Raw genomic sequence first — 23,120 nt, forward strand, 5'->3', positions numbered from 1 at the left:
TGCTCCTGTGTAACAGGCTCGAGGGGCTGAATGGGCCTCCTGTTCCTGTGTAACAGGCTCGAGGGGCTGAATGGCCTCCTCCTGTTCCTGTGTAACAGGCTCGAGGGGCTGAATGGCCTCCTCCTGTTCCTGTGTAACAGACTCGAGGGGCTGAATGGCCTCCTCCTGTTCCTGTGTAATAGACTCGAGGGGCTGAATGGCCTCCTCCTGCTCCTGTGTAACAGGCTCGAGGGGCTGAATGGCCTCCTCCTGTTTCTATGTAACAGGCTCGAGGGGCTGAATGGCCTCCTCCTGTTATTGTGCAACAGGCTCGAGGGGCTGAATGGCCTCCTCCTGTTCCTGTGTAACAGGCTCGAGGGGCTGAATGGCCACCTCCTGTTCCTGTGTAACAGGCTCGAGGAGCTGAATGGCCTCCTGTTCCTGTGTAACAGGCTCGAGGAGCTGAATGGCCTCCTCCTGTTCCTGTGTAACAGGCTTGAGGGGCTGAATGGCCTCCTCCTGTTCCTGTGTAACAGGCTCGAGGGGCTGAATTCCACCTCCTGTTCCTGTGTAATAGACTCGAGGGGCTGAATGGCCTCCTCCTGTTCCTGTGTAACAGACTCGAGGGGCTGAATGGCCTCCTCCTGTTCCTGTGTAACAGACTCGAGGGGCTGAATGGCCTCCTCCTGTTCCTGTGTAACAGGCTCGAGGGGCTGAATGGCCTCCTCCTGTTCCTGTGTAACAGACTCTAGGGGCTGAATGGCCCCTCCTGTTCCTGTGTAACAGGTTCGAGGGGCTGAATGGCCTCCTCCTGTTCCTGTGCATCATGCTCGAGGGGCTGAATGGGCCTCCTCCTGTTCCTGTGTAATAGACTCGAGGGGCTGAATGGCCTCCTCCTGTTCCTGTGTAACAGACTCGAGGGGCTGAATGGCCTCCTCCTGTTCCTGTGTAATAGACTCGAGGGGCTGAATGGCCTCCTCCTGTTCCTGTGTAACAGGCTCGAGGGGCTGAATGGGCCTCCTCCTGCTCCTGTGTAACAGGCTCGAGGGGCTGAATGGCTTCCTCCTGTTCCTGTGTAACAGGCTCGAGGGGCTGAATGGCCTCCTCCTGTTGCGGTGTAACAGGCTCGAGGGGCTGAATGGCTTCCTCCTGTTCCTGTGTAACACACTCGAGGGGCTGAATGGCCTCCTCCTGTTATTGTGCAACAGGCTCGAGGGGCTGAATGGCCTCCTCCTGTTCCTGTGTAACAGGCTCGAGGGGCTGAATGGCCTCCTCCTGTTATTGTGCAACAGGCTCGAGGGGCTGAATGGGCCTCCTCCTGTTCCTGTGTAACAGGCTCGAGGGGCTGAATTCCACCTCCTGTTCCTGTGTAACAGGCTCGAGGGGCTGAATGGCCTCCTCCTGTTATTGTGCAACAGGCTCGAGGGGCTGAATGGACCTCCTCCTGTTCCTGTGTAACAGGTTCGAGGGGCTGAATGGCCTCCTCCTGTTCCTGTGCATCATGCTCGAGGGGCTGAATGGGCCTCCTCCTGTTCCTGTGTAATAGACACGAGGGGCTGAATGGCCTCCTCCTGTTCCTGTGTAACAGACTCGAGGGGCTGAATGGCCTCCTCCTGTTCCTGTGTAACAGGCTCGAGGGGCTGAATTCCACCTCCTGTTCCTGTGTAACAGGCTCGAGGGGCTGAATGGCCCCTCCTGTTCCTGTGTAACAGGTTCGAGGGGCTGAATGGCCTCCTCCTGTTCCTGTGCATCATGCTCGAGGGGCTGAATGGGCCTCCTCCTGTTCCTGTGTAATAGACTCGAGGGGCTGAATGGCCTCCTCCTGTTCCTGTGTAACAGACTCTAGGGGCTGAATGGCCTCCTCCTGTTCCTGTGTAACAGGCTCGAGGGGCTGAATGGCCACCTCCTGTTCCTGTGTAACAGGCTTGAGGGGCTGAATGGCCTCCTCCTGCTCCTGTGTAACAGGCTCGAGGGGCTGAATGGGCCTCCTGTTCCTGTGTAACAGGCTCGAGGGGCTGAATGGCCTCCTCCTGTTCCTGTGTAACAGGCTCGAGGGGCTGAATGGCCTCCTCCTGTTCCTGTGTAACAGACTCGAGGGGCTGAATGGCCTCCTCCTGTTCCTGTGTAATAGACTCGAGGGGCTGAATGGCCTCCTCCTGCTCCTGTGTAACAGGCTCGAGGGGCTGAATGGCCTCCTCCTGTTTCTATGTAACAGGCTCGAGGGGCTGAATGGCCTCCTCCTGTTCCTGTGTAACAGGCTCGAGGGGCTGAATGGCCTCCTCCTGTTATTGTGCAACAGGCTCGAGGGGCTGAATGGCCTCCTCCTGTTCCTGTGTAACAGGCTCGAGGGGCTGAATGGCCACCTCCTGTTCCTGTGTAACAGGCTCGAGGGGCTGAATGGCCTCCTGTTCCTGTGTAACAGGCTCGAGGAGCTGAATGGCCTCCTCCTGTTCCTGTGTAACAGGCTCGAGGGGCTGAATGGCCTCCTCCTGTTCCTGTGTAACAGGCTCGAGGGGCTGAATTCCACCTCCTGTTCCTGTGTAATAGACTCGAGGGGCTGAATGGCCTCCTCCTGTTCCTGTGTAACAGACTCGAGGGGCTGAATGGCCTCCTCCTGTTCCTGTGTAACAGACTCGAGGGGCTGAATGGCCTCCTCCTGTTCCTGTGTAACAGGCTCGAGGGGCTGAATGGCCTCCTCCTGTTCCTGTGTAACAGACTCTAGGGGCTGAATGGCCCCTCCTGTTCCTGTGTAACAGGTTCGAGGGGCTGAATGGCCTCCTCCTGTTCCTGTGCATCATGCTCGAGGGGCTGAATGGGCCTCCTCCTGTTCCTGTGTAATAGACTCGAGGGGCTGAATGGCCTCCTCCTGTTCCTGTGTAACAGACTCGAGGGGCTGAATGGCCTCCTCCTGTTCCTGTGTAATAGACTCGAGGGGCTGAATGGCCTCCTCCTGTTCCTGTGTAACAGGCTCGAGGGGCTGAATGGCCTCCTCCTGTTCCTGTGTAACAGGCTCGAGGGGCTGAATGGCCTCCTCCTGTTCCTGTGTAACAGGCTCGAGGGGCTGAATGGGCCTCCTCCTGTTCCTGTGTAACAGGCTCGAGGGACTGAATGGCCTCCTCCTGCTCCTGTGTAACAGGCTCGAGGGGCTGAATGGCCTCCTCCTGTTCCTGTGTAACAGGCTCGAGGGGCTGAATGGTCTCCTCCTGTTCCTATGTAACAGGCTCGAGGGACTGAATGGCCTCCTCCTGTTCCTGTGTAATAGACTCGAGGGGCTGAATGGCCTCCTCCTGTTCCTGTGTAACAGACTCGAGGGGCTGAATGGCCTCCTCCTGTTCCTGTGTAACAGGCTCGAGGGACTGAATGGCCTCCTCCTGTTATTGTGCAACAGGCTCGAGGGGCTGAATGGGCCTCCTCCTGTTCCTGTGTAACAGGCTCGAGGGGCTGAATTCCACCTCCTGTTCCTGTGTAACAGGCTCGAGGGGCTGAATGGCCTCCTCCTGTTATTGTGCAACAGGCTCGAGGGGCTGAATGGACCTCCTCCTGTTCCTGTGTAACAGGTTCGAGGGGCTGAATGGCCTCCTCCTGTTCCTGTGCATCATGCTCGAGGGGCTGAATGGGCCTCCTCCTGTTCCTGTGTAATAGACTCGAGGGGCTGAATGGCCTCCTCCTGTTCCTGTGTAACAGACTCGAGGGGCTGAATGGCCTCCTCCTGTTCCTGTGTAACAGGCTCGAGGGGCTGAATTCCACCTCCTGTTTCTGTGTAACAGGCTCGAGGGGCTGAATGGCCCCTCCTGTTCCTGTGTAACAGGTTCGAGGGGCTGAATGGCCTCCTCCTGTTCCTGTGCATCATGCTCGAGGGGCTGAATGGGCCTCCTCCTGTTCCTGTGTAATAGACTCGAGGGGCTGAATGGCCTCCTCCTGTTCCTGTGTAACAGACTCTAGGGGCTGAATGGCCTCCTCCTGTTCCTGTGTAACAGGCTCGAGGGGCTGAATGGCCACCTCCTGTTCCTGTGTAACAGGCTTGAGGGGCTGAATGGCCTCCTCCTGCTCCTGTGTAACAGGCTCGAGGGGCTGAATGGGCCTCCTGTTCCTGTGTAACAGGCTCGAGGGGCTGAATGGCCTCCTCCTGTTCCTGTGTAACAGGCTCGAGGGGCTGAATGGCCTCCTCCTGTTCCTGTGTAACAGACTCGAGGGGCTGAATGGCCTCCTCCTGTTCCTGTGTAATAGACTCGAGGGGCTGAATGGCCTCCTCCTGCTCCTGTGTAACAGGCTCGAGGGGCTGAATGGCCTCCTCCTGTTTCTATGTAACAGGCTCGAGGGGCTGAATGGCCTCCTCCTGTTCCTGTGTAACAGGCTCGAGGGGCTGAATGGCCTCCTCCTGTTATTGTGCAACAGGCTCGAGGGGCTGAATGGCCTCCTCCTGTTCCTGTGTAACAGGCTCGAGGGGCTGAATGGCCACCTCCTGTTCCTGTGTAACAGGCTCGAGGGGCTGAATGGCCTCCTGTTCCTGTGTAACAGGCTCGAGGAGCTGAATGGCCTCCTCCTGTTCCTGTGTAACAGGCTCGAGGGGCTGAATGGCCTCCTCCTGTTCCTGTGTAACAGGCTCGAGGGGCTGAATTCCACCTCCTGTTCCTGTGTAATAGACTCGAGGGGCTGAATGGCCTCCTCCTGTTCCTGTGTAACAGACTCGAGGGGCTGAATGGCCTCCTCCTGTTCCTGTGTAACAGACTCGAGGGGCTGAATGGCCTCCTCCTGTTCCTGTGTAACAGGCTCGAGGGGCTGAATGGCCTCCTCCTGTTCCTGTGTAACAGACTCTAGGGGCTGAATGGCCCCTCCTGTTCCTGTGTAACAGGTTCGAGGGGCTGAATGGCCTCCTCCTGTTCCTGTGCATCATGCTCGAGGGGCTGAATGGGCCTCCTCCTGTTCCTGTGTAATAGACTCGAGGGGCTGAATGGCCTCCTCCTGTTCCTGTGTAACAGACTCGAGGGGCTGAATGGCCTCCTCCTGTTCCTGTGTAATAGACTCGAGGGGCTGAATGGCCTCCTCCTGTTCCTGTGTAACAGGCTCGAGGGGCTGAATGGCCTCCTCCTGTTCCTGTGTAACAGGCTCGAGGGGCTGAATGGCCTCCTCCTGTTCCTGTGCAACAGGCTCGAGGGGCTGAATGGGCCTCCTCCTGTTCCTGTGTAACAGGCTCGAGGGACTGAATGGGCCTCCTCCTGTTCCTGTGTAACAGTCTCGAGGGGCTGAATGGCCTCCTCCTGCTCCTGTGTAACAGGCTAGAGGGGCTGAATGGCCTCCTCCTGTTCCTGTGTAATAGACTCGAGGGGCTGAATGGTCTCCTCCTGTTCCTGTGTAACAGGCTCGAGGGGCTGAATGGCCTCCTCCTGCTCCTGTGTAACAGGCTCGAGGGGCTGAATGGGCCTCCTCCTGTTCCTGTGTAACAGGCTCGAGGGGCTGAATGGCCTCCTCCTGCTCCTGTGTAACAGGCTCGAGGGGCTGAATGGCCTCCTCCTGTTCCTGTGTAACAGGCTCGAGGGGCTGAATGGTCTCCTCCTGTTCCTATGTAACAGGCTCGAGGGACTGAATGGCCTCCTCCTGTTCCTGTGTAATAGACTCGAGGGGCTGAATGGCCTCCTCCTGTTCCTGTGTAACAGACTCGAGGGGCTGAATGGCCTCCTCCTGTTCCTGTGTAACAGGCTCGAGGGACTGAATGGCCTCCTCCTGTTCCTGTGTAATAGACTCGAGGGGCTGAATGGCCTCCTCCTGTTCCTGTGTAACAGGCTCGAGGGGCTGAATGGGCCTCCTCCTGCTCCTGTGTAACAGGCTCGAGGGGCTGAATGGCTTCCTCCTGTTCCTGTGTAACAGGCTCGAGGGGCTGAATGGCCTCCTCCTGTTCCTGTGTAACAGGCTCGAGGGGCTGAATTCCACCTCCTGTTCCTGTGTAATAGACTCGAGGGGCTGAATGGCCTCCTCCTGTTCCTGTGTAACAGACTCGAGGGGCTGAATGGCCTCCTCCTGTTCCTGTGTAACAGACTCGAGGGGCTGAATGGCCTCCTCCTGTTCCTGTGTAACAGGCTCGAGGGGCTGAATGGCCTCCTCCTGTTCCTGTGTAACAGACTCTAGGGGCTGAATGGCCCCTCCTGTTCCTGTGTAACAGGTTCGAGGGGCTGAATGGCCTCCTCCTGTTCCTGTGCATCATGCTCGAGGGGCTGAATGGGCCTCCTCCTGTTCCTGTGTAATAGACTCGAGGGGCTGAATGGCCTCCTCCTGTTCCTGTGTAACAGACTCGAGGGGCTGAATGGCCTCCTCCTGTTCCTGTGTAATAGACTCGAGGGGCTGAATGGCCTCCTCCTGTTCCTGTGTAACAGGCTCGAGGGGCTGAATGGCCTCCTCCTGTTCCTGTGTAACAGGCTCGAGGGGCTGAATGGCCTCCTCCTGTTCCTGTGTAACAGGCTCGAGGGGCTGAATGGGCCTCCTCCTGTTCCTGTGTAACAGGCTCGAGGGACTGAATGGGCCTCCTCCTGTTCCTGTGTAACAGTCTCGAGGGGCTGAATGGCCTCCTCCTGCTCCTGTGTAACAGGCTAGAGGGGCTGAATGGCCTCCTCCTGTTCCTGTGTAATAGACTCGAGGGGCTGAATGGTCTCCTCCTGTTCCTGTGTAACAGGCTCGAGGGGCTGAATGGCCTCCTCCTGCTCCTGTGTAACAGGCTCGAGGGGCTGAATGGGCCTCCTCCTGTTCCTGTGTAACAGGCTCGAGGGGCTGAATGGCCTCCTCCTGCTCCTGTGTAACAGGCTCGAGGGGCTGAATGGCCTCCTCCTGTTCCTGTGTAACAGGCTCGAGGGGCTGAATGGTCTCCTCCTGTTCCTATGTAACAGGCTCGAGGGACTGAATGGCCTCCTCCTGTTCCTGTGTAATAGACTCGAGGGGCTGAATGGCCTCCTCCTGTTCCTGTGTAACAGACTCGAGGGGCTGAATGGCCTCCTCCTGTTCCTGTGTAACAGGCTCGAGGGACTGAATGGCCTCCTCCTGTTCCTGTGTAATAGACTCGAGGGGCTGAATGGCCTCCTCCTGTTCCTGTGTAACAGGCTCGAGGGGCTGAATGGGCCTCCTCCTGCTCCTGTGTAACAGGCTCGAGGGGCTGAATGGCTTCCTCCTGTTCCTGTGTAACAGGCTCGAGGGGCTGAATGGCCTCCTCCTGTTATTGTGCAACAGGCTCGAGGGGCTGAATGGGCCTCCTCCTGTTCCTGTGTAACAGGCTCGAGGGGCTGAATTCCACCTCCTGTTCCTGTGTAACAGGCTCGAGGGGCTGAATGGCCTCCTCCTGTTATTGTGCAACAGGCTCGAGGGGCTGAATGGATCTCCTCCTGTTCCTGTGCAACAGGTTCGAGGGGCTGAATGGCCTCCTCCTGTTCCTGTGCATCATGCTCGAGGGGCTGAATGGGCCTCCTCCTGTTCCTGTGTAATAGACTCGAGGGGCTGAATGGCCTCCTCCTGTTCCTGTGTAACAGACTCGAGGGGCTGAATGGCCTCCTCCTGTTCCTGTGTAACAGGCTCGAGGGGCTGAATGGCCTCCTCCTGTTCCTGTGTAACAGGCTCGAGGGGCTGAATGGCCTCCTGTTCCTGTGTAACAGGCTCGAGGAGCTGAATGGGCCTCCTCCTGCTCCTGTGTAACAGGCTCGAGGGGCTGAATGGCCACCTCCTGTTCCTGTGTAACAGGCTCGAGGGGCTGAATGGCCTCCTGTTCCTGTGTAACAGGCTCGAGGAGCTGAATGGGCCTCCTCCTGCTCCTGTGTAACAGGCTCGAGGGGCTGAATGGCCTCCTCCTGTTCCTGTGTAACAGGCTCGAGGGGCTGAATTCCACCTCCTGTTCCTGTGTAATAGACTCGAGGGGCTGAATGGCCTCCTCCTGTTCCTGTGTAACAGACTCGAGGGGCTGAATGGCCTCCTCCTGTTCCTGTGTAACAGACTCGAGGGGCTGAATGGCCTCCTCCTGTTCCTGTGTAACAGGCTCGAGGGGCTGAATTCCACCTCCTGTTCCTGTGTAACAGGCTCGAGGGGCTGAATGGCCCCTCCTGTTCCTGTGTAACAGGTTCGAGGGGCTGAATGGCCTCCTCCTGTTCCTGTGCATCATGCTCGAGGGGCTGAATGGGCCTCCTCCTGTTCCTGTGTAATAGACTCGAGGGGCTGAATGGCCTCCTCCTGTTCCTGTGTAACAGACTCTAGGGGCTGAATGGCCTCCTCCTGTTCCTGTGTAATAGACTCGAGGGGCTGAATGGCCTCCTCCTGTTCCTGTGTAACAGGCTCGAGGGGCTGAATGGCCTCCTCCTGTTCCTGTGTAACAGGCTCGAGGGGCTGAATGGCCTCCTCCTGTTCCTGTGTAACAGGCTCGAGGGGCTGAATGGCCTCCTCCTGTTATTGTGCAACAGGCTCGAGGGGCTGAATGGCCTCCTCCTGTTCCTGTGTAACAGGCTCGAGGGGCTGAATGGCCACCTCCTGTTCCTGTGTAACAGGCTCGAGGGGCTGAATGGCCTCCTGTTCCTGTGTAACAGGCTCGAGGAGCTGAATGGGCCTCCTCCTGCTCCTGTGTAACAGGCTCGAGGGGCTGAATGGCCTCCTCCTGTTCCTGTGTAACAGGCTCGAGGGGCTGAATTCCACCTCCTGTTCCTGTGTAATAGACTCGAGGGGCTGAATGGCCTCCTCCTGTTCCTGTGTAACAGACTCGAGGGGCTGAATGGCCTCCTCCTGTTCCTGTGTAACAGACTCGAGGGGCTGAATGGCCTCCTCCTGTTCCTGTGTAACAGGCTCGAGGGGCTGAATTCCACCTCCTGTTCCTGTGTAACAGGCTCGAGGGGCTGAATGGCCCCTCCTGTTCCTGTGTAACAGGTTCGAGGGGCTGAATGGCCTCCTCCTGTTCCTGTGCATCATGCTCGTGGGGCTGAATGGGCCTCCTCCTGTTCCTGTGTAATAGACTCGAGGGGCTGAATGGCCTCCTCCTGTTCCTGTGTAACAGACTCTAGGGGCTGAATGGCCTCCTCCTGTTCCTGTGTAATAGACTCGAGGGGCTGAATGGCCTCCTCCTGTTCCTGTGTAACAGGCTCGAGGGGCTGAATGGCCTCCTCCTGTTCCTGTGTAACAGGCTCGAGGGGCTGAATGGCCTCCTCCTGTTCCTGTGTAACAGGCTCGAGGGGCTGAATGGCCTCCTCCTGTTTCTATGTAACAGGCTCGAGGGGCTGAATGGGCCTCCTCCTGTTCCTGTGTAACAGTCTCGAGGGGCTGAATGGCCTCCTCCTGCTCCTGTGTAACAGGCTAGAGGGGCTGAATGGCCACCTCCTGTTCCTGTGTAATAGACTCGAGGGGCTGAATGGTCTCCTCCTGTTCCTGTGTAACAGGCTCGAGGGGCTGAATGGCCTCCTCCTGTTCCTGTGCATCATGCTCGAGGGGCTGAATGGGCCTCCTCCTGTTCCTGTGTAATAGACTCGAGGGGCTGAATGGCCTCCTCCTGTTCCTGTGTAACAGACTCGAGGGGCTGAATGGCCTCCTCCTGTTCCTGTGTAACAGGCTCGAGGGGCTGAATTCCACCTCCTGTTCCTGTGTAATAGACTCGAGGGGCTGAATGGCCTCCTCCTGTTCCTGTGTAACAGACTCGAGGGGCTGAATGGCCTCCTCCTGTTCCTGTGTAACAGGCTCGAGGGGCTGAATTCCACCTCCTGTTCCTGTGTAACAGGCTCGAGGGGCTGAATGGCCCCTCCTGTTCCTGTGTAACAGGTTCGAGGGGCTGAATGGCCTCCTCCTGTTCCTGTGCATCATGCTCGAGGGGCTGAATGGGCCTCCTCCTGTTCCTGTGTAATAGACTCGAGGGGCTGAATGGCCTCCTCCTGTTCCTGTGTAACAGACTCTAGGGGCTGAATGGCCTCCTCCTGTTCCTGTGTAATAGACTCGAGGGGCTGAATGGCCTCCTCCTGTTCCTGTGTAACAGGCTCGAGGGGCTGAATGGCCTCCTCCTGTTCCTGTGTAACAGGCTCGAGGGGCTGAATGGCCTCCTCCTGTTCCTGTGTAACAGGCTCGAGGGGCTGAATGGCCTCCTCCTGTTATTGTGCAACAGGCTCGAGGGGCTGAATGGCCTCCTCCTGTTCCTGTGTAACAGGCTCGAGGGGCTGAATGGCCACCTCCTGTTCCTGTGTAACAGGCTCGAGGGGCTGAATGGCCTCCTGTTCCTGTGTAACAGGCTCGAGGAGCTGAATGGGCCTCCTCCTGCTCCTGTGTAACAGGCTCGAGGGGCTGAATGGCCTCCTCCTGTTCCTGTGTAACAGGCTCGAGGGGCTGAATTCCACCTCCTGTTCCTGTGTAATAGACTCGAGGGGCTGAATGGCCTCCTCCTGTTCCTGTGTAACAGACTCGAGGGGCTGAATGGCCTCCTCCTGTTCCTGTGTAACAGACTCGAGGGGCTGAATGGCCTCCTCCTGTTCCTGTGTAACAGGCTCGAGGGGCTGAATTCCACCTCCTGTTCCTGTGTAACAGGCTCGAGGGGCTGAATGGCCCCTCCTGTTCCTGTGTAACAGGTTCGAGGGGCTGAATGGCCTCCTCCTGTTCCTGTGCATCATGCTCGTGGGGCTGAATGGGCCTCCTCCTGTTCCTGTGTAATAGACTCGAGGGGCTGAATGGCCTCCTCCTGTTCCTGTGTAACAGACTCTAGGGGCTGAATGGCCTCCTCCTGTTCCTGTGTAATAGACTCGAGGGGCTGAATGGCCTCCTCCTGTTCCTGTGTAACAGGCTCGAGGGGCTGAATGGCCTCCTCCTGTTCCTGTGTAACAGGCTCGAGGGGCTGAATGGCCTCCTCCTGTTCCTGTGTAACAGGCTCGAGGGGCTGAATGGCCTCCTCCTGTTTCTATGTAACAGGCTCGAGGGGCTGAATGGGCCTCCTCCTGTTCCTGTGTAACAGTCTCGAGGGGCTGAATGGCCTCCTCCTGCTCCTGTGTAACAGGCTAGAGGGGCTGAATGGCCTCCTCCTGTTCCTGTGTAATAGACTCGAGGGGCTGAATGGTCTCCTCCTGTTCCTGTGTAACAGGCTCGAGGGGCTGAATGGCCTCCTGTTCCTGTGTAACAGGCTCGAGGAGCTGAATGGCCTCCTCCTGTTCCTGTGTAACAGGCTTGAGGGGCTGAATGGCCTCCTCCTGTTCCTGTGTAACAGGCTTGAGGGGCTGAATGGCCTCCTCCTGTTCCTGTGTAATAGACTCGAGGGGCTGAATGGCCTCCTCCTGTTCCTGTGTAATAGACTCGAGGGGCTGAATGGCCTCCTCCTGTTCCTGTGTAATAGACTCGAGGGGCTGAATGGCCTCCCCCTGTTCCTGTGTAACAGGCTCGAGGGGCTGAATGGCCTCCTCCTGTTCCTGTGTAACAGGCTCAAGGGGCTGAATGACCTCCTCCTGTTCCTGTGTAACAGGCTCGAGGGGCTGAATGTCCTCCTCCTGCACCTGTGTAACAGGCTCGAGGGGCTGAATGGCCTCCTCCTGTTCCTGTGTAACAGGCTCGAGGGGCTGAATGGTCTCCTCCTGTTCCTATGTAACAGGCTCGAGGGACTGAATGGCCTCCTCCTGTTCCTGTGTAATAGACTCGAGGGGCTGAATGGCCTCCTCCTGTTCCTGTGTAACAGACTCGAGGGGCTGAATGGCCTCCTCCTGTTCCTGTGTAACAGGCTCGAGGGACTGAATGGCCTCCTCCTGTTCCTGTGTAATAGACTCGAGGGGCTGAATGGCCTCCTCCTGTTCCTGTGTAACAGGCTCGAGGGGCTGAATGGTCTCCTCCTATTCCTGTGGAGCAGGCTCGAGGGGCTGAATGGCCTCCTCCTGTTCCTGTGTAACAGGCTCGAGGGGCTGAATGGTCTCCTCCTATTCCTGTGGAGCAGGCTCGAGGGGCTGAATGGCCTCCTCCTGTTCCTGTGCAACATGCTCGAGGGGCTGAATGGGCCTCCTCCTGCTCCTGTGTAACAGGCTCGAGGGGCTGAATGGCTTCCTCCTGTTCCTGTGTAACAGGCTCGAGGGGCTGAATGGCCTCCTCCTGTTCCTGTGTAACAGGCTCGCGGGGCTGAATGGCCTCCTCCTGTTCCTGTGTAATAGACTCGAGGGGCTGAATGGCCTCCTCCTGTTCCTGTGTAACAGACTCGAGGGGCTGAATGGCCTCCTCCTGTTCCTGTGTAACAAGCTCGAGGGACTGAATGGCCTCCTCCTGTTCCTGTGTAACAGGTTCGAGGGGCTGAATGGCCTCCTCCTGTTCCTGTGTAATAGACTCGAGGGGCTGAATGGCCTCCTCCTGTTCCTGTGTAACAGACTCGAGGGGCTGAATGGCCTCCTCCTGTTCCTGTGTAACAGGCTCGAGGGGCTGAATGGCCACCTCCTGTTCCTGTGTAACAGGCTTGAGGGGCTGAATGGCCTCCTCCTGCTCCTGTGTAACAGGCTCGAGGGGCTGAATGGGCCTCCTGTTCCTGTGTAACAGGCTCGAGGGGCTGAATGGCCTCCTCCTGTTCCTGTGTAACAGGCTCGAGGGGCTGAATGGCCTCCTCCTGTTCCTGTGTAACAGGCTCGAGGGGCTGAATGGCCTCCTCCAGTACTGCAGCAGCCCGCCTACCTTGGATTGTTGCAGTGCCTGTGCCGACGAGTGACCCCTCCTCCACAGCTGCGGGAACAGCTGCTGTACGCAGTCCAGTTCGACCAGGCCCCGTGAACGACCCCAATCACCTCCAGGTCCCCGAGAGACATGCAGCTCCTTCTTAAACACCACTGGAGAAAAAACACCATCAGTTAAATAATCCTCACTCTGGTAATTAGTGAGAAACAAGACAGACTTGCATTTATATAGCGCCTTTCACCGCCTCAGGACGTCCCAAAGCACTTTACAGCCAATGAAGTGCTTTTCAATGTGTAATCATTGTTGTAATGTGGGAAACACGGCAGCCAATTTGCGCACAGCAAGCTCCCACAAACAGCAATGTGATAATGACCAGGTCATGTGTTTTAGTGATATTGGTTGAGGGATCAATATTGGTCTTGTACACCAGGGAGTACTCCCCTGCTCTTCTTCATGCCATGGGATCTTTTCTGCCCAGCTGAGCGAGCAGACGGGTCACTTTACTGTCTCATCCGAAAGACAAGACCTACATTAATGAAATGCTGTCCGCAGTTTTACAAACTTAACAAAGACCTCGGGTACATGTACCTTGTTACAGCCACACTCTGTACCATCAGTACTGCCCCTCCGACAGTGCAGCACTCCCTCAGTACTGCCCCTCCGACAGTGCAGCACTCCCTCAGTACCGCCCCTCCGACAGTGCGGGGCTCCCTCAGTACTGCCCCTCCGACAGTGCATCACTCCCTCAGTACCGCCCCTCCGACAGCGCGGCACTCCCTCAGTACTGCCCCTCCGACAGTGCGGCACTCCATCAATACCGCCCCTCCGACAGTGCATCACTCCCTCAGTACTGCCCCTCCGACAGTGCGGCACTCCCTCAGTACTGCCCCTCCGACAGTGCGGCACTCCCTCAGTACTGCCTCTCCGACAGTGCGGCACTCCCTCAGTACCGCCCCTCCGACAGTGCGGCGCTCCCTCAGTACTGCCCCTCCGTCAGTGCGGCGCTCCCTCAGTACTGCCCCTCCGACAGTGCGGCACTCCCTCAGTACCGCCCCTCCGGCAGTGCAGCACTCCCTCAGTACCGCCCCTCCGACAGTGCAGCACTCCCTCAGTACCGCCCCTCCGACAGTGCAGCACTCCCTCAGTACCGCCCCTCCGACAGTGCGGCAGTCCCTCAGTACCGCCCCTCCGACAGTGCGGCACTCCCTCAGTACTGCCCCTCCGACAGTGCGGCACTCCCTCAGTACTGCCCCTCAGACAGTGCAGCACTCCCTCAGTACTGCCCCTCCGACAGTGCAGTACTCCCTCAGTACCGCCCCTCCGACAGGGCGGCAGTCCCTCAGTACCGCCCCTCCGACAGTGCTGCACTCCCTCAGTACTGCCCCTCCGACAGTGCGGCACTCCCTCAGTACTGCCCCTCCGACAGTGCGGCAGTCCCTCAGTACTGCCCCTCCGACAGTGCGGCACTCCCTCAGTACTGCCCCTCCGACAGTGCGGCGTTCCCTCAGTACTGCCCCTCCGACAGTGCGGAGTTCCCTCAGTACTGCCCCTCCGACAGTGCAGCACTCCCTCAGTACTGCCCCTCCGACAGTGCGGCTCTCCCTCAGTACTGCCCCTCCGACAGTGCAGCACTCCCTCAGTACTGCCCCTCCGACAGTGCGGCACTCCCTCAGTACTGCAGTGGAGTGTTAGCCTAGATTTTGTGCTCAAGTTCATGGAGTGGGACTTGAACCCACGACCTGCTGACTCAGAGACGAGAGTGCTGCCCACTGAGCCACAGCTGACACCTTACATTGACTGTTAATGGAATGCTGTCCTGAGTTTTACAAACATTACAAAGAGCCGGGCTCTCGTACCTTGTTGTAGCCGCACTCTGTGCCGTCCAGCAGGGGAATGAATAGCCGGGTGCACGAGCTGCGCTCTGCTGGATCGGTGTGACAGGATAGAACGTTGCAGACATCCTGCAGGGGAACACAAGGCGCAGTGCTGAGTGACACAACGTGCATTACACAGTGCGAGCCCACGCACAACATGCTGCTCGGAGATTTCTCACTAAACCACTCTCAAAGAGGAGCTGCCCCTCATAATTAGCTGCAAACATGGTCAGCAGCATTGGCCAAAATCAAACCTGGGCAGGGTGTGGGGTTGGGGTGTGGGGTGTTTGGAATGGGGTCGGGCCGAGGTCGAGGCGGGGAATCAGGGCGCAGGTAGGGGTAGGGGGTGTTGGGGTGAGGTCGGGGCGGAGTGAGGTTGGGGCAGGGTTCGGGGTTCGGTCGGGCCGGGGGTTGGGGTGAGGGCGAGGTTAGGGTGGGGTGAGGTCGGGGTCAGGGTGAGGTTAGGGCGGGGGGTCGGGGTTCGGTCGGGCCGGGGGTTGGGGTGAGGGCGAGGTTAGGGTGGGGTGAGGTCGGGGTCAGGGTGAGGTTAGGGCGGGGGGTCGGGGTGAGGTCGGGCCGGGGGGTCGGGGTGAGGTTAGGGTGGGGTGGGGTTAGGTCAGGGGTCGGTGTGAGGTTAGGGCGGGGGGTCGGGGTGAGGTTAGGTCGGGGTGGGGTTAGGTCAGGGGTCAGTGTGAGGTTAGGGCGGGGGGGTTGGGATGGGGTGAGGTCAGGGGTGAGGTCGGGGCGGAGGGTCGGGGTGAGATCAGGGTGGGGAGGGTTGGGGTGGGGTGAGGTCAGGGGTCGGTGTGAGGTTAGGGCAGGGGGTCGGGGTGGGATAAGGTCAGGGGTCGGTGTGAGGTTAGGGCGGGGGGTCGGGGTGGGATGAGGTCAGGGGTCGGTGTGAGGTTAGGGCGGGGGGGGTCGGGATGGGGTGAGGTTAGGGCGGGGGGTCGGGGTGAGGTCAGGATATTAAAGAAATTGTCTTCATCTTCTCCCTGCTTCTTTTGTGAATTATCATAAATCTGGGAGAATTTAATTGTTGTGATCGGGAATGCGCTGCCTGACAGGGCGGTGGGAGCAGATTCAATAGTAACTTTCAAACTGGAATTGGATAAATAGTTGAAAGGGGTAAAATTGACAGGACTATGGGAGAAAGAGCGGGGGGAGTGGGACTGATTGGATCGCTCTCTCACAGAGCCGGCACAGGCTCGATGGGCCGAATGGCCTCCTGTGCTGTATCACTCTATGATTCTATGGCCCAGGATTTCGGTTCGGGTAGAAACAGAGCGCAAGGCATGGGGCGATCCCACGGCCACCTACGATGTCGTGCCTGCTGAAAGTGCAGGCGGACGCCTTGTCCCCGAAGGCGATCTTGCACTGGTCGTCCACTCCGTAGTACAGCCCAGGTTTGTGGCTGGAGAGATTGTCCTCAATCGCTGGCAGGTCGTTCAAACACGTGGCTTGGCTTGTGCTGGCAGAATAAACATACACAAACGATTAATGTTACCCAGAGTCAACTTAACTGTCAATAGTGTGGGAGGTGCAGCAGTCAAAGAATGAACTTGCATTATACTGTATGGCCCATTTCACTACCTCAGGACGTCCTAAATAGGTTACAGCCAATGAACTACTTTTGAAGTGTAGTAACTTTTGTAAAGTAGGAAACTTGGCAGCCAATCTGCGCATAGCAAGATCCCACATACAGCAATCTGATGATTAATGTTGTGTATCTGTAAAGCATGCACTCCCATGTTCCGCCACCAGGGAGCTCATCCTCTGAAGTCCCAAGGGATCCCAGCTTCCCTTGGGAACACTGTATATAAGCCGACCCCTAAGGCCTGTTCCTCACTCTGGAGTGTCTTATTAAAGACTGAGGTCACTGTTACTTTAACCTCCCTGTGTGCAATCTCATCTGTGTTCGGAACACAACAACTGGCGACGAGAATATGAATCCAATGCAAAGATGCAGCAAACTGTGGGCATCCTGGAGAAGTTCTCGGAGGGTGAGGCCTGGGAAGCCTATGTCGAACGGCTAGACCAGTACTTTGTAGCCAACGAGCTGGACGGAGAAGGAAGTGCTGCAAAAAGGAGAGCGGTCCTCCTCACAATCTGCGGGGCACCGACCTACAGCCTCATGAAGAATCTTCTGGCTCCGGTGAAACCCACAAATAAGTCATATGAGGAGCTGTGTACACTGGTTCAGGAGCATCTTAACCCGAGGGAGAGTGTGCTGATGGCGAGGTATCAGTTCTACACGTGCCAGCGATCTGAAGGTCAGGAAGTGGTGAGCTACGTCGCCAAGCTAAGGCCACTTGCAGGACAATGTGAGTTTGATGGCTACCTGGAGCAAATGCTCAGAGACATTTTTGTACTGGGCATTGGCCACGAGACCATCCTACGAAAACTTTTGACTGTCGAGATACCGACCCTCAGTAAGGCCATTGCCACAGCACAGGCGTTTATGTCCACCAGTGATAACACCAAACAAATCTCTCAGCACACATGTGCTGGCAATGTTCATAAATTAACTGGAACTGTGTTTGCGAGCAGAAATGTACGGGGCAGAAACCACGAGTCTGCAACTGCCAGCAAGCCTCAGGTGACCCAGATGACTCAGAATCCGCAACAAAGGATGAATGAAAGGTAATTCACACCTTGTTGGCGTTGTGGAGGCTTCCATTCAGCCTATTCATGCCGCTTCAAAGGGTATGTTTGCAAGAGCTGTGGAACAATGGGGCACCTCCAACGAGCTTGCAGACGAGCTGCAAGCTCCGCAAAACCTGCTAACCACCACGTGGCAGAGGAAGATCGGTCCATGGTGGATCAAAGCAATTTCGAGCCTCAGAGAGGAGGCACATGTAGAAGTACACAGGATGCACAGATTTTCGATGAAATGCTATAATGCTAAATGTAAAATTGAATGGCTTACCCATAGCCATGGAACTGGACACTGGCGCTAGCCAATCGATCATGAGTAAAAAGATGTTTGAGAGACTGTGATGCAACAAGGCACTCAGACCAGCCCTGAGCCCCATCCACACGAAACTGAGAACGTACACCAAAGAGCTCATCACTGTCCTGGGCAGCGCCATGGTCAAGGTCACCTACGAGGGCACGGTGCATGAACTGCCACTCTGGATTGTCCCGGGCGATGGCCCCACACTGCTTGGAAGGAGCTGGTTGGGCAAAATCCGCTGGAACTGGGATGACATCCGAGCGCTATCACATGTCGATGAGGCCTCATGTGCCCAGGTTCTTAACAAATTTCCTTCCCTTTTTGAGCCAGGCATTGGAAACTTTTCTGGGGCGAAGGTGCGGATCCACTTGGTCCCAGAGACACAACCCATTCACCACAAGGCGCGAGCGGTACCTGATGAGGGAGAGAGTGGAAATCGAGCTAGACAGGCTGCAACGTGAGGGCATCATCTCCCCAGTGGAATTCAGCAAGTGGGCCAGCCCGATTGTTCCAGTACTTAAAACTGATGGCACGGTCAGGATTTGCGGCGATTATAAAGTAACTATTAATCGTTTCTCGCTACAGGACCAATACCTGCTACCTAAGGCAGACGACCTATTTGCGATGCTGGCAGGAGGCAAGACGTTCACCAAGCTAGACCTGACTTCGGCCTACATGACGCAGGAGCTGGAGGAGTCTTCGAAGGGCCTCACCTGCATCAACACGCACAAGGAACTGTTCATCTACAACAGATGCCCGTTTGGAATTCGGTCGGCTGCAGCGATCTTCCAGAGAAACATGGAGAGCCTACTCAAGTCGGTACCACGCACGGTGGTCTTTCAGGACGACATATTGGTCACAGGTCTGGACACCGTCGAGCACCTACAAAACCTGGAGGAGGTCCTCCAGCGACTGGATCACGTAGGGCTTTGGCTGAAGAGGTCGAAATGCGTCTTCATGGCAACAGAAGTGGAGTTTTTGGAGAAAGATCGCGGCGGACGGCATTCGACCCACAGACGCCAAGACAGAGGCTATCAGGAACACGCCCAGGCCACAGAACGTCACGGAGCTGCGGTCGTTCCTGGGACTCCTCAACTATTTTGGTAACTTCCTACTGGGTATAGGGAAAAAAACAAGTAATTGCTTTGAGAAAGCCAGAAACATTTTATGCTCCAACAAGCTGCATGTATTGTATAACCCGTGTAAAAGACTTGTGTTAGCATGTGATGCGTCGTCGTACAGAGTCGGGTGTGTATTACAACAAGCCAACATTGCGGGGAAGTTGCAACCTGTCGCCTATGCTCCAGGAGCTTGTCTAAGGCTGAGAGGGCCTACAGCATGATTGAGAAAGAGGCATTAGCGTGTGTGTTCAGAGTAAAGAAAATGCATCAGTACCTGTTTGGCCTCAAATTTGAGCTGGAAACCGATCACAAGCCCCTCATATCCCTGTTCGCTGAAAACAAGGGGATAAATACTAATGCCTCAGCCCACATACAAAGGTGGGCACTCGTACTATCAGCGTATAACTATACCATCCGCCACAGGCCAGGCACCGAGAACTGTGCGGATGCTCTCAGTCGGCTACCATTGCCCACCACGGGGGTGGAAATGGCGCAGTCTGAAAACTTGTTGATGGTGGCGCAGCCCACAGACTTGTTGATGGTCATGGTCATGGTTTGAAAATGATAAATCACCTGTCACAGCCCGCCAGATTAGGACTTGGACCAGCCAAGATCCTCTGCTGTCCCGAGTAAAAAACTGTGTACTGCATGGGAGTTAGGCCAGCATCCCCGTTGAAATGCAAGAGCCAATCAAGCCGTTCCAGCGGCGAAAGGACGAGCTGTCTATTCAGGCAGACTGCCTGTTGTGGGGTAACCGCGTAGTGCTACCAAAAAAGGGCAGGGAGACGTTCATCTCGGATCTCCACAGCACACACCCGGGTATAGTGATGATGAAAGCGATAGCCAGATCCCACGTGTGGTGGCCCGGTATCGACTCTGACTTAGAGTCCTGTGTACGTCAATGCAGCGTGTGTGCTCAGTTGAGCAACGCGCCCAGAGAGGCACCACTAAGTTTGTGGTCCTGGCCCTCCAGACCATGGTCGAGGATCCATGTTGACTATGCGGGCCCGTTTCTCGGTAAAATGTTCCTGGTGGTGGTGGATGCTTTTTCAAATGGATTGAATGTGAAATAATGTCGGGAAGCACCGCCACCGCCACCATTGAAAGCCTGAGGGCCATGTTTGCCACCCACGGCCTGCCTGACATACTGGTCAGAGACAACGGGCCATGTTTCACCAGTGCCGAATTTAAAGAATTCATGACCCGCAATGGGATCAAACATGTCACCTCAGCCCCGTTTAAACCAGCCTCCAATGGGCAGGCAGAGCGGGCAGTACAAACCATCAAACAGAGCCTTAAACAAGTCACAGAAGGCTCACTCCAAACCCGCCTGTCTCGAGTACTGCTCAGCTACCGCACGAGACCCCACTCGCTCACAGGGGTGCCCCCGGCTGAGCTACTCTTGAAAAGGACACTTAAAACCAGACTCTCGCTGGTTCACCCCAACCTGCATGATCAGGTAGAGAGCAGGCGGCAGCAACAAAATGTAAACGATAGTCGCGCCATTGTGTCACGGGAAATTGATCTGAATGACCCTGTGTATGTGCTAAACTATGGACATGGTCCCAAGTGGATCGCGGGCACGGTGATAGCTAAAGAAGAGAGTAGGGTGTTTGTAGTCAAACTGGACAATGGACAAATTTGCAGAAAGCACCTGGACCAAACGAGGCTGTGGTTCACAGACTGTCCTGAACAACCCACAGCAGACACCACCTTTTTCGAGCCCACAACACACACCCAAAGGATCAACACCACCACCCCGGACCAGGAAATCGAACCCATCACGCCCAACAGCCCAGCAAGGCCAGGCTCACCCAGCAGCCCTGCAGGGCCAACAACATGCCAGCCCAGCGAGGGCACAGCCAACACACCAGAATAGACCGAGGCGGTCCACCAGGGAAAGAAAGGCTCCCGACCGCCTCACCTTGTAAATAGTTTTCACTTTGACTTTGGGGGGGGGGAGTGATGTTGTGTATCTGTAAAGCATGCACTCCCATGTTCCACCACCAGGGAGCTCATCCCCTGAAGTCCCAGCAACCCTTGGGAGCACTGTATATAAGCCGGCCCCTAAGGCCTGTTCCTCACTCTGGAGTGTCTTAATAAAGACTGAGATCACTGTTACTTTAACTTCCCTGTGTGCACTCTCATCTGTATTAGCAACACAACAATTAAATATGCTGTTTTTTTAGCGGTGTTGTTTAAGGGTTAAATATTGGCGAGGACATGCCCCTCCGACAGTGCAGCACTCCCTCAGTACTGCCCCTCCGACAGTGCGACACTCCCTCAGTACTGTCCCTCCAACAGTGCAGCACTCCCTCAGTACTGCCCCTCCGACAGTGCGACACTCCCTCAGTACTGCCCCTCTGACAGTGCTGCACTCCCTCAGTACTGCACTCCCTCAGTACTGCCCCTCCGACAGTGCGGCACTCCCTCAGTACTGCCCCTCCGACAGTGCGGCACTCCCTCAGTACTGCCCCTCTGACAGTGCAGCACTCCCTCAGTACTGCCCCTCCGACAGTGCGGCGCTCCCTCAGTACTGCCCCTCTGACAGTGCGGCGCTCCCTCAGTACTGCCCCTCCGACAGTGCAGCGCTCCCTCAGTACTGCCCCTCCGACAGTGCTGCACTCCCTCAGTACTGCCCCACCGACAGTGCTGCACTCCCTCAGTACTGCCCCTCCGACAGTGCAGCACTCCCTCAGTACTGCCCCTCCGACAGTGCTGCACTCCCTCAGTACTGCCCCTCCGACAGTGTGGCGCTCCCTCAGTACTGCCCCTCCGACAGTGCGGCGCTCCCTCAGTACTGCCCCTCCGACAGTGCTGCACTCCCTCAGTAGTGTACTGGGAGTGTCGGCCTCGATATTGGCCTCAAGTCTGTGGAGTGGGGATTTGAGCCCACCATATTCTGACTCAGAGGCGAGAGTGCGACCACAGCTGACACACTGCCTAGCACCGTACTGAGCCACTCAGACCAGGAAAGTCCCAGGTCCTGTCCCCGGCCTGTCCCCGGCCAGCCGAAGAACGAAGAGCAAACCGACAGACCCGAGGGAGACGGCAAGGAGCTGGTGACACCCGCGGTTCGGAGCCGCCTCGAGGTGAAAGTGAGGAGAGCTTTACCTGAGGAACCTGACGAACTTCTGGCGGCTGCACTTGGACCAGGTCAGGTCGACACTGTTGTAGCCTCCCTCTGCTGCCATGATGTGTGTGTTGCCAACGCAGTCGTTCCTGTGCCCGTCGTGGTCGATGCCAAAACTACCAAAAAATAAAATGAGAACGTTTGCTTGACCGAGGCAGGTGTCCGACCTCACCTCAAATATAAAATAAATCAAATCAGACAGGGCTGGAAAGGCTCAGTCGGCCAGGCAGCGTCTGTGGGGCAAGGAAGGTCTGCTGTCTGCTCAATGGTTCAGCTCCATGAGCTTTTATCAGAACCCAGACAGGAGGCGATTGTCCTCAGTCATTCACATTTACACAGAGATCACGGGGGGGCGGGGGGAGGAGAAACCCGGGGGGAGAGACTCGGGGGGGGGGGGGGGAAAGAGACTCTGGGGAGGGGGGTGGAAGAGACTCTGGGGGGGGGGGGGGAAGAGACTCTGGGAGGAGGGGGAGAGACTCGAGGGGGGAGAGCAAGACTCAAGGGGGGGAGAATCTCGGGGGGTGGGGAGAGACTTGGGGGGGGGGGGGGGAGAGTGAGGGAAGAGACTCGGGGGGGGGGGGGAAGTGACTCGGGGGGGGGGAGATTCGAGGGGGGAGGGGGAGAGCGAGACTCAAGGGGGGGAGAGACTCCAGGGAGGGAGAGACTCCAGGGAGGGAGAGAATTGAGGCGGGGGGAGAAACTCGAGGGAGGGGGGGAAGAGACCCGAGGGGGCGAGAGACCCGAGGGGGGAGAAAAGCTGATTCTCCCCATCATCTCACTCTCCATGTACAGTCTCACTGACCCTATAGAGTCTCTTTCCTCACATTCCCTGTCTCTCTTTCCCTCCCTCTGGTGTCTCTCTGGGCAGTGTCTCTATCTCGCTCTATCTCCATCACAGAATCTCTCTCTCCCCACAGAATCTTGAACTGCCTGTAGTCTCTCTATCCCAATAGCCTTACTTCCTCTGTGGTCTTATTACCTCTCCGGAGTCTTTCCATCCCTGTACAGTCTCGCTCTCTCCCCTTAGCGTCTCTATCTCTCTTCCTGGAGAGTGTGTTTCATCCCATCAAATCCCTCAATCCTAATATCGTGCTGAAGACTTGTGCTCCAGAACTAGCCGTGCCTCTAGTCAAGCTGTTACAGTACAGCTACAACACTGGCATCTACCCGACAATGTGGAAAACTGCCCAGGTATGTCCTGTCCACAAAAAGCAGGACAAATCCAATCCGGCCAATTATCGCCCCATCAGTCCACTCTCAATCATCAGCAAAGTGATGGAAGGGGTTGTCGACAGTGCTATCAAGCGGCACTTGCTCACCAATAACCTGCTCACTGATGGCCCAGTTTGGGTTCCGTCAGGACCACTCGGCCTCATTACAGCCTTGGTCCAAAGAGCTGAATTCCAGAGGTGAGATGAGAGTGACTGCCCTCGACA

The 23,120-nt window shown here is 56.7% G+C and overlaps 1 protein-coding gene across 1 annotated transcript in view; it reads right to left on the reverse strand.

The window, feature by feature from the left end:
* The window catches only part of adamts13 (ADAM metallopeptidase with thrombospondin type 1 motif, 13), a 196,053-nt gene that overhangs the window by 91,569 nt on the left and 81,364 nt on the right, over positions 1-23,120 (reverse strand). Inside the window, exons 12-15 of the mRNA XM_070863579.1 lie at positions 21,666-21,800; positions 15,795-15,945; positions 14,457-14,561; positions 12,601-12,752 (exon numbers count right to left, since the gene is read on the reverse strand). Of these exons, the coding sequence (XP_070719680.1) occupies positions 12,601-12,752; positions 14,457-14,561; positions 15,795-15,945; positions 21,666-21,800 (543 nt within the window). The remainder of the gene's footprint in view (positions 1-12,600; positions 12,753-14,456; positions 14,562-15,794; positions 15,946-21,665; positions 21,801-23,120) is intronic.

This window comes from Pristiophorus japonicus, chromosome 20 (genome assembly GCF_044704955.1).
Source record: "Pristiophorus japonicus isolate sPriJap1 chromosome 20, sPriJap1.hap1, whole genome shotgun sequence".
NCBI classification, from domain to species: Eukaryota; Metazoa; Chordata; class Chondrichthyes; family Pristiophoridae; genus Pristiophorus; species Pristiophorus japonicus.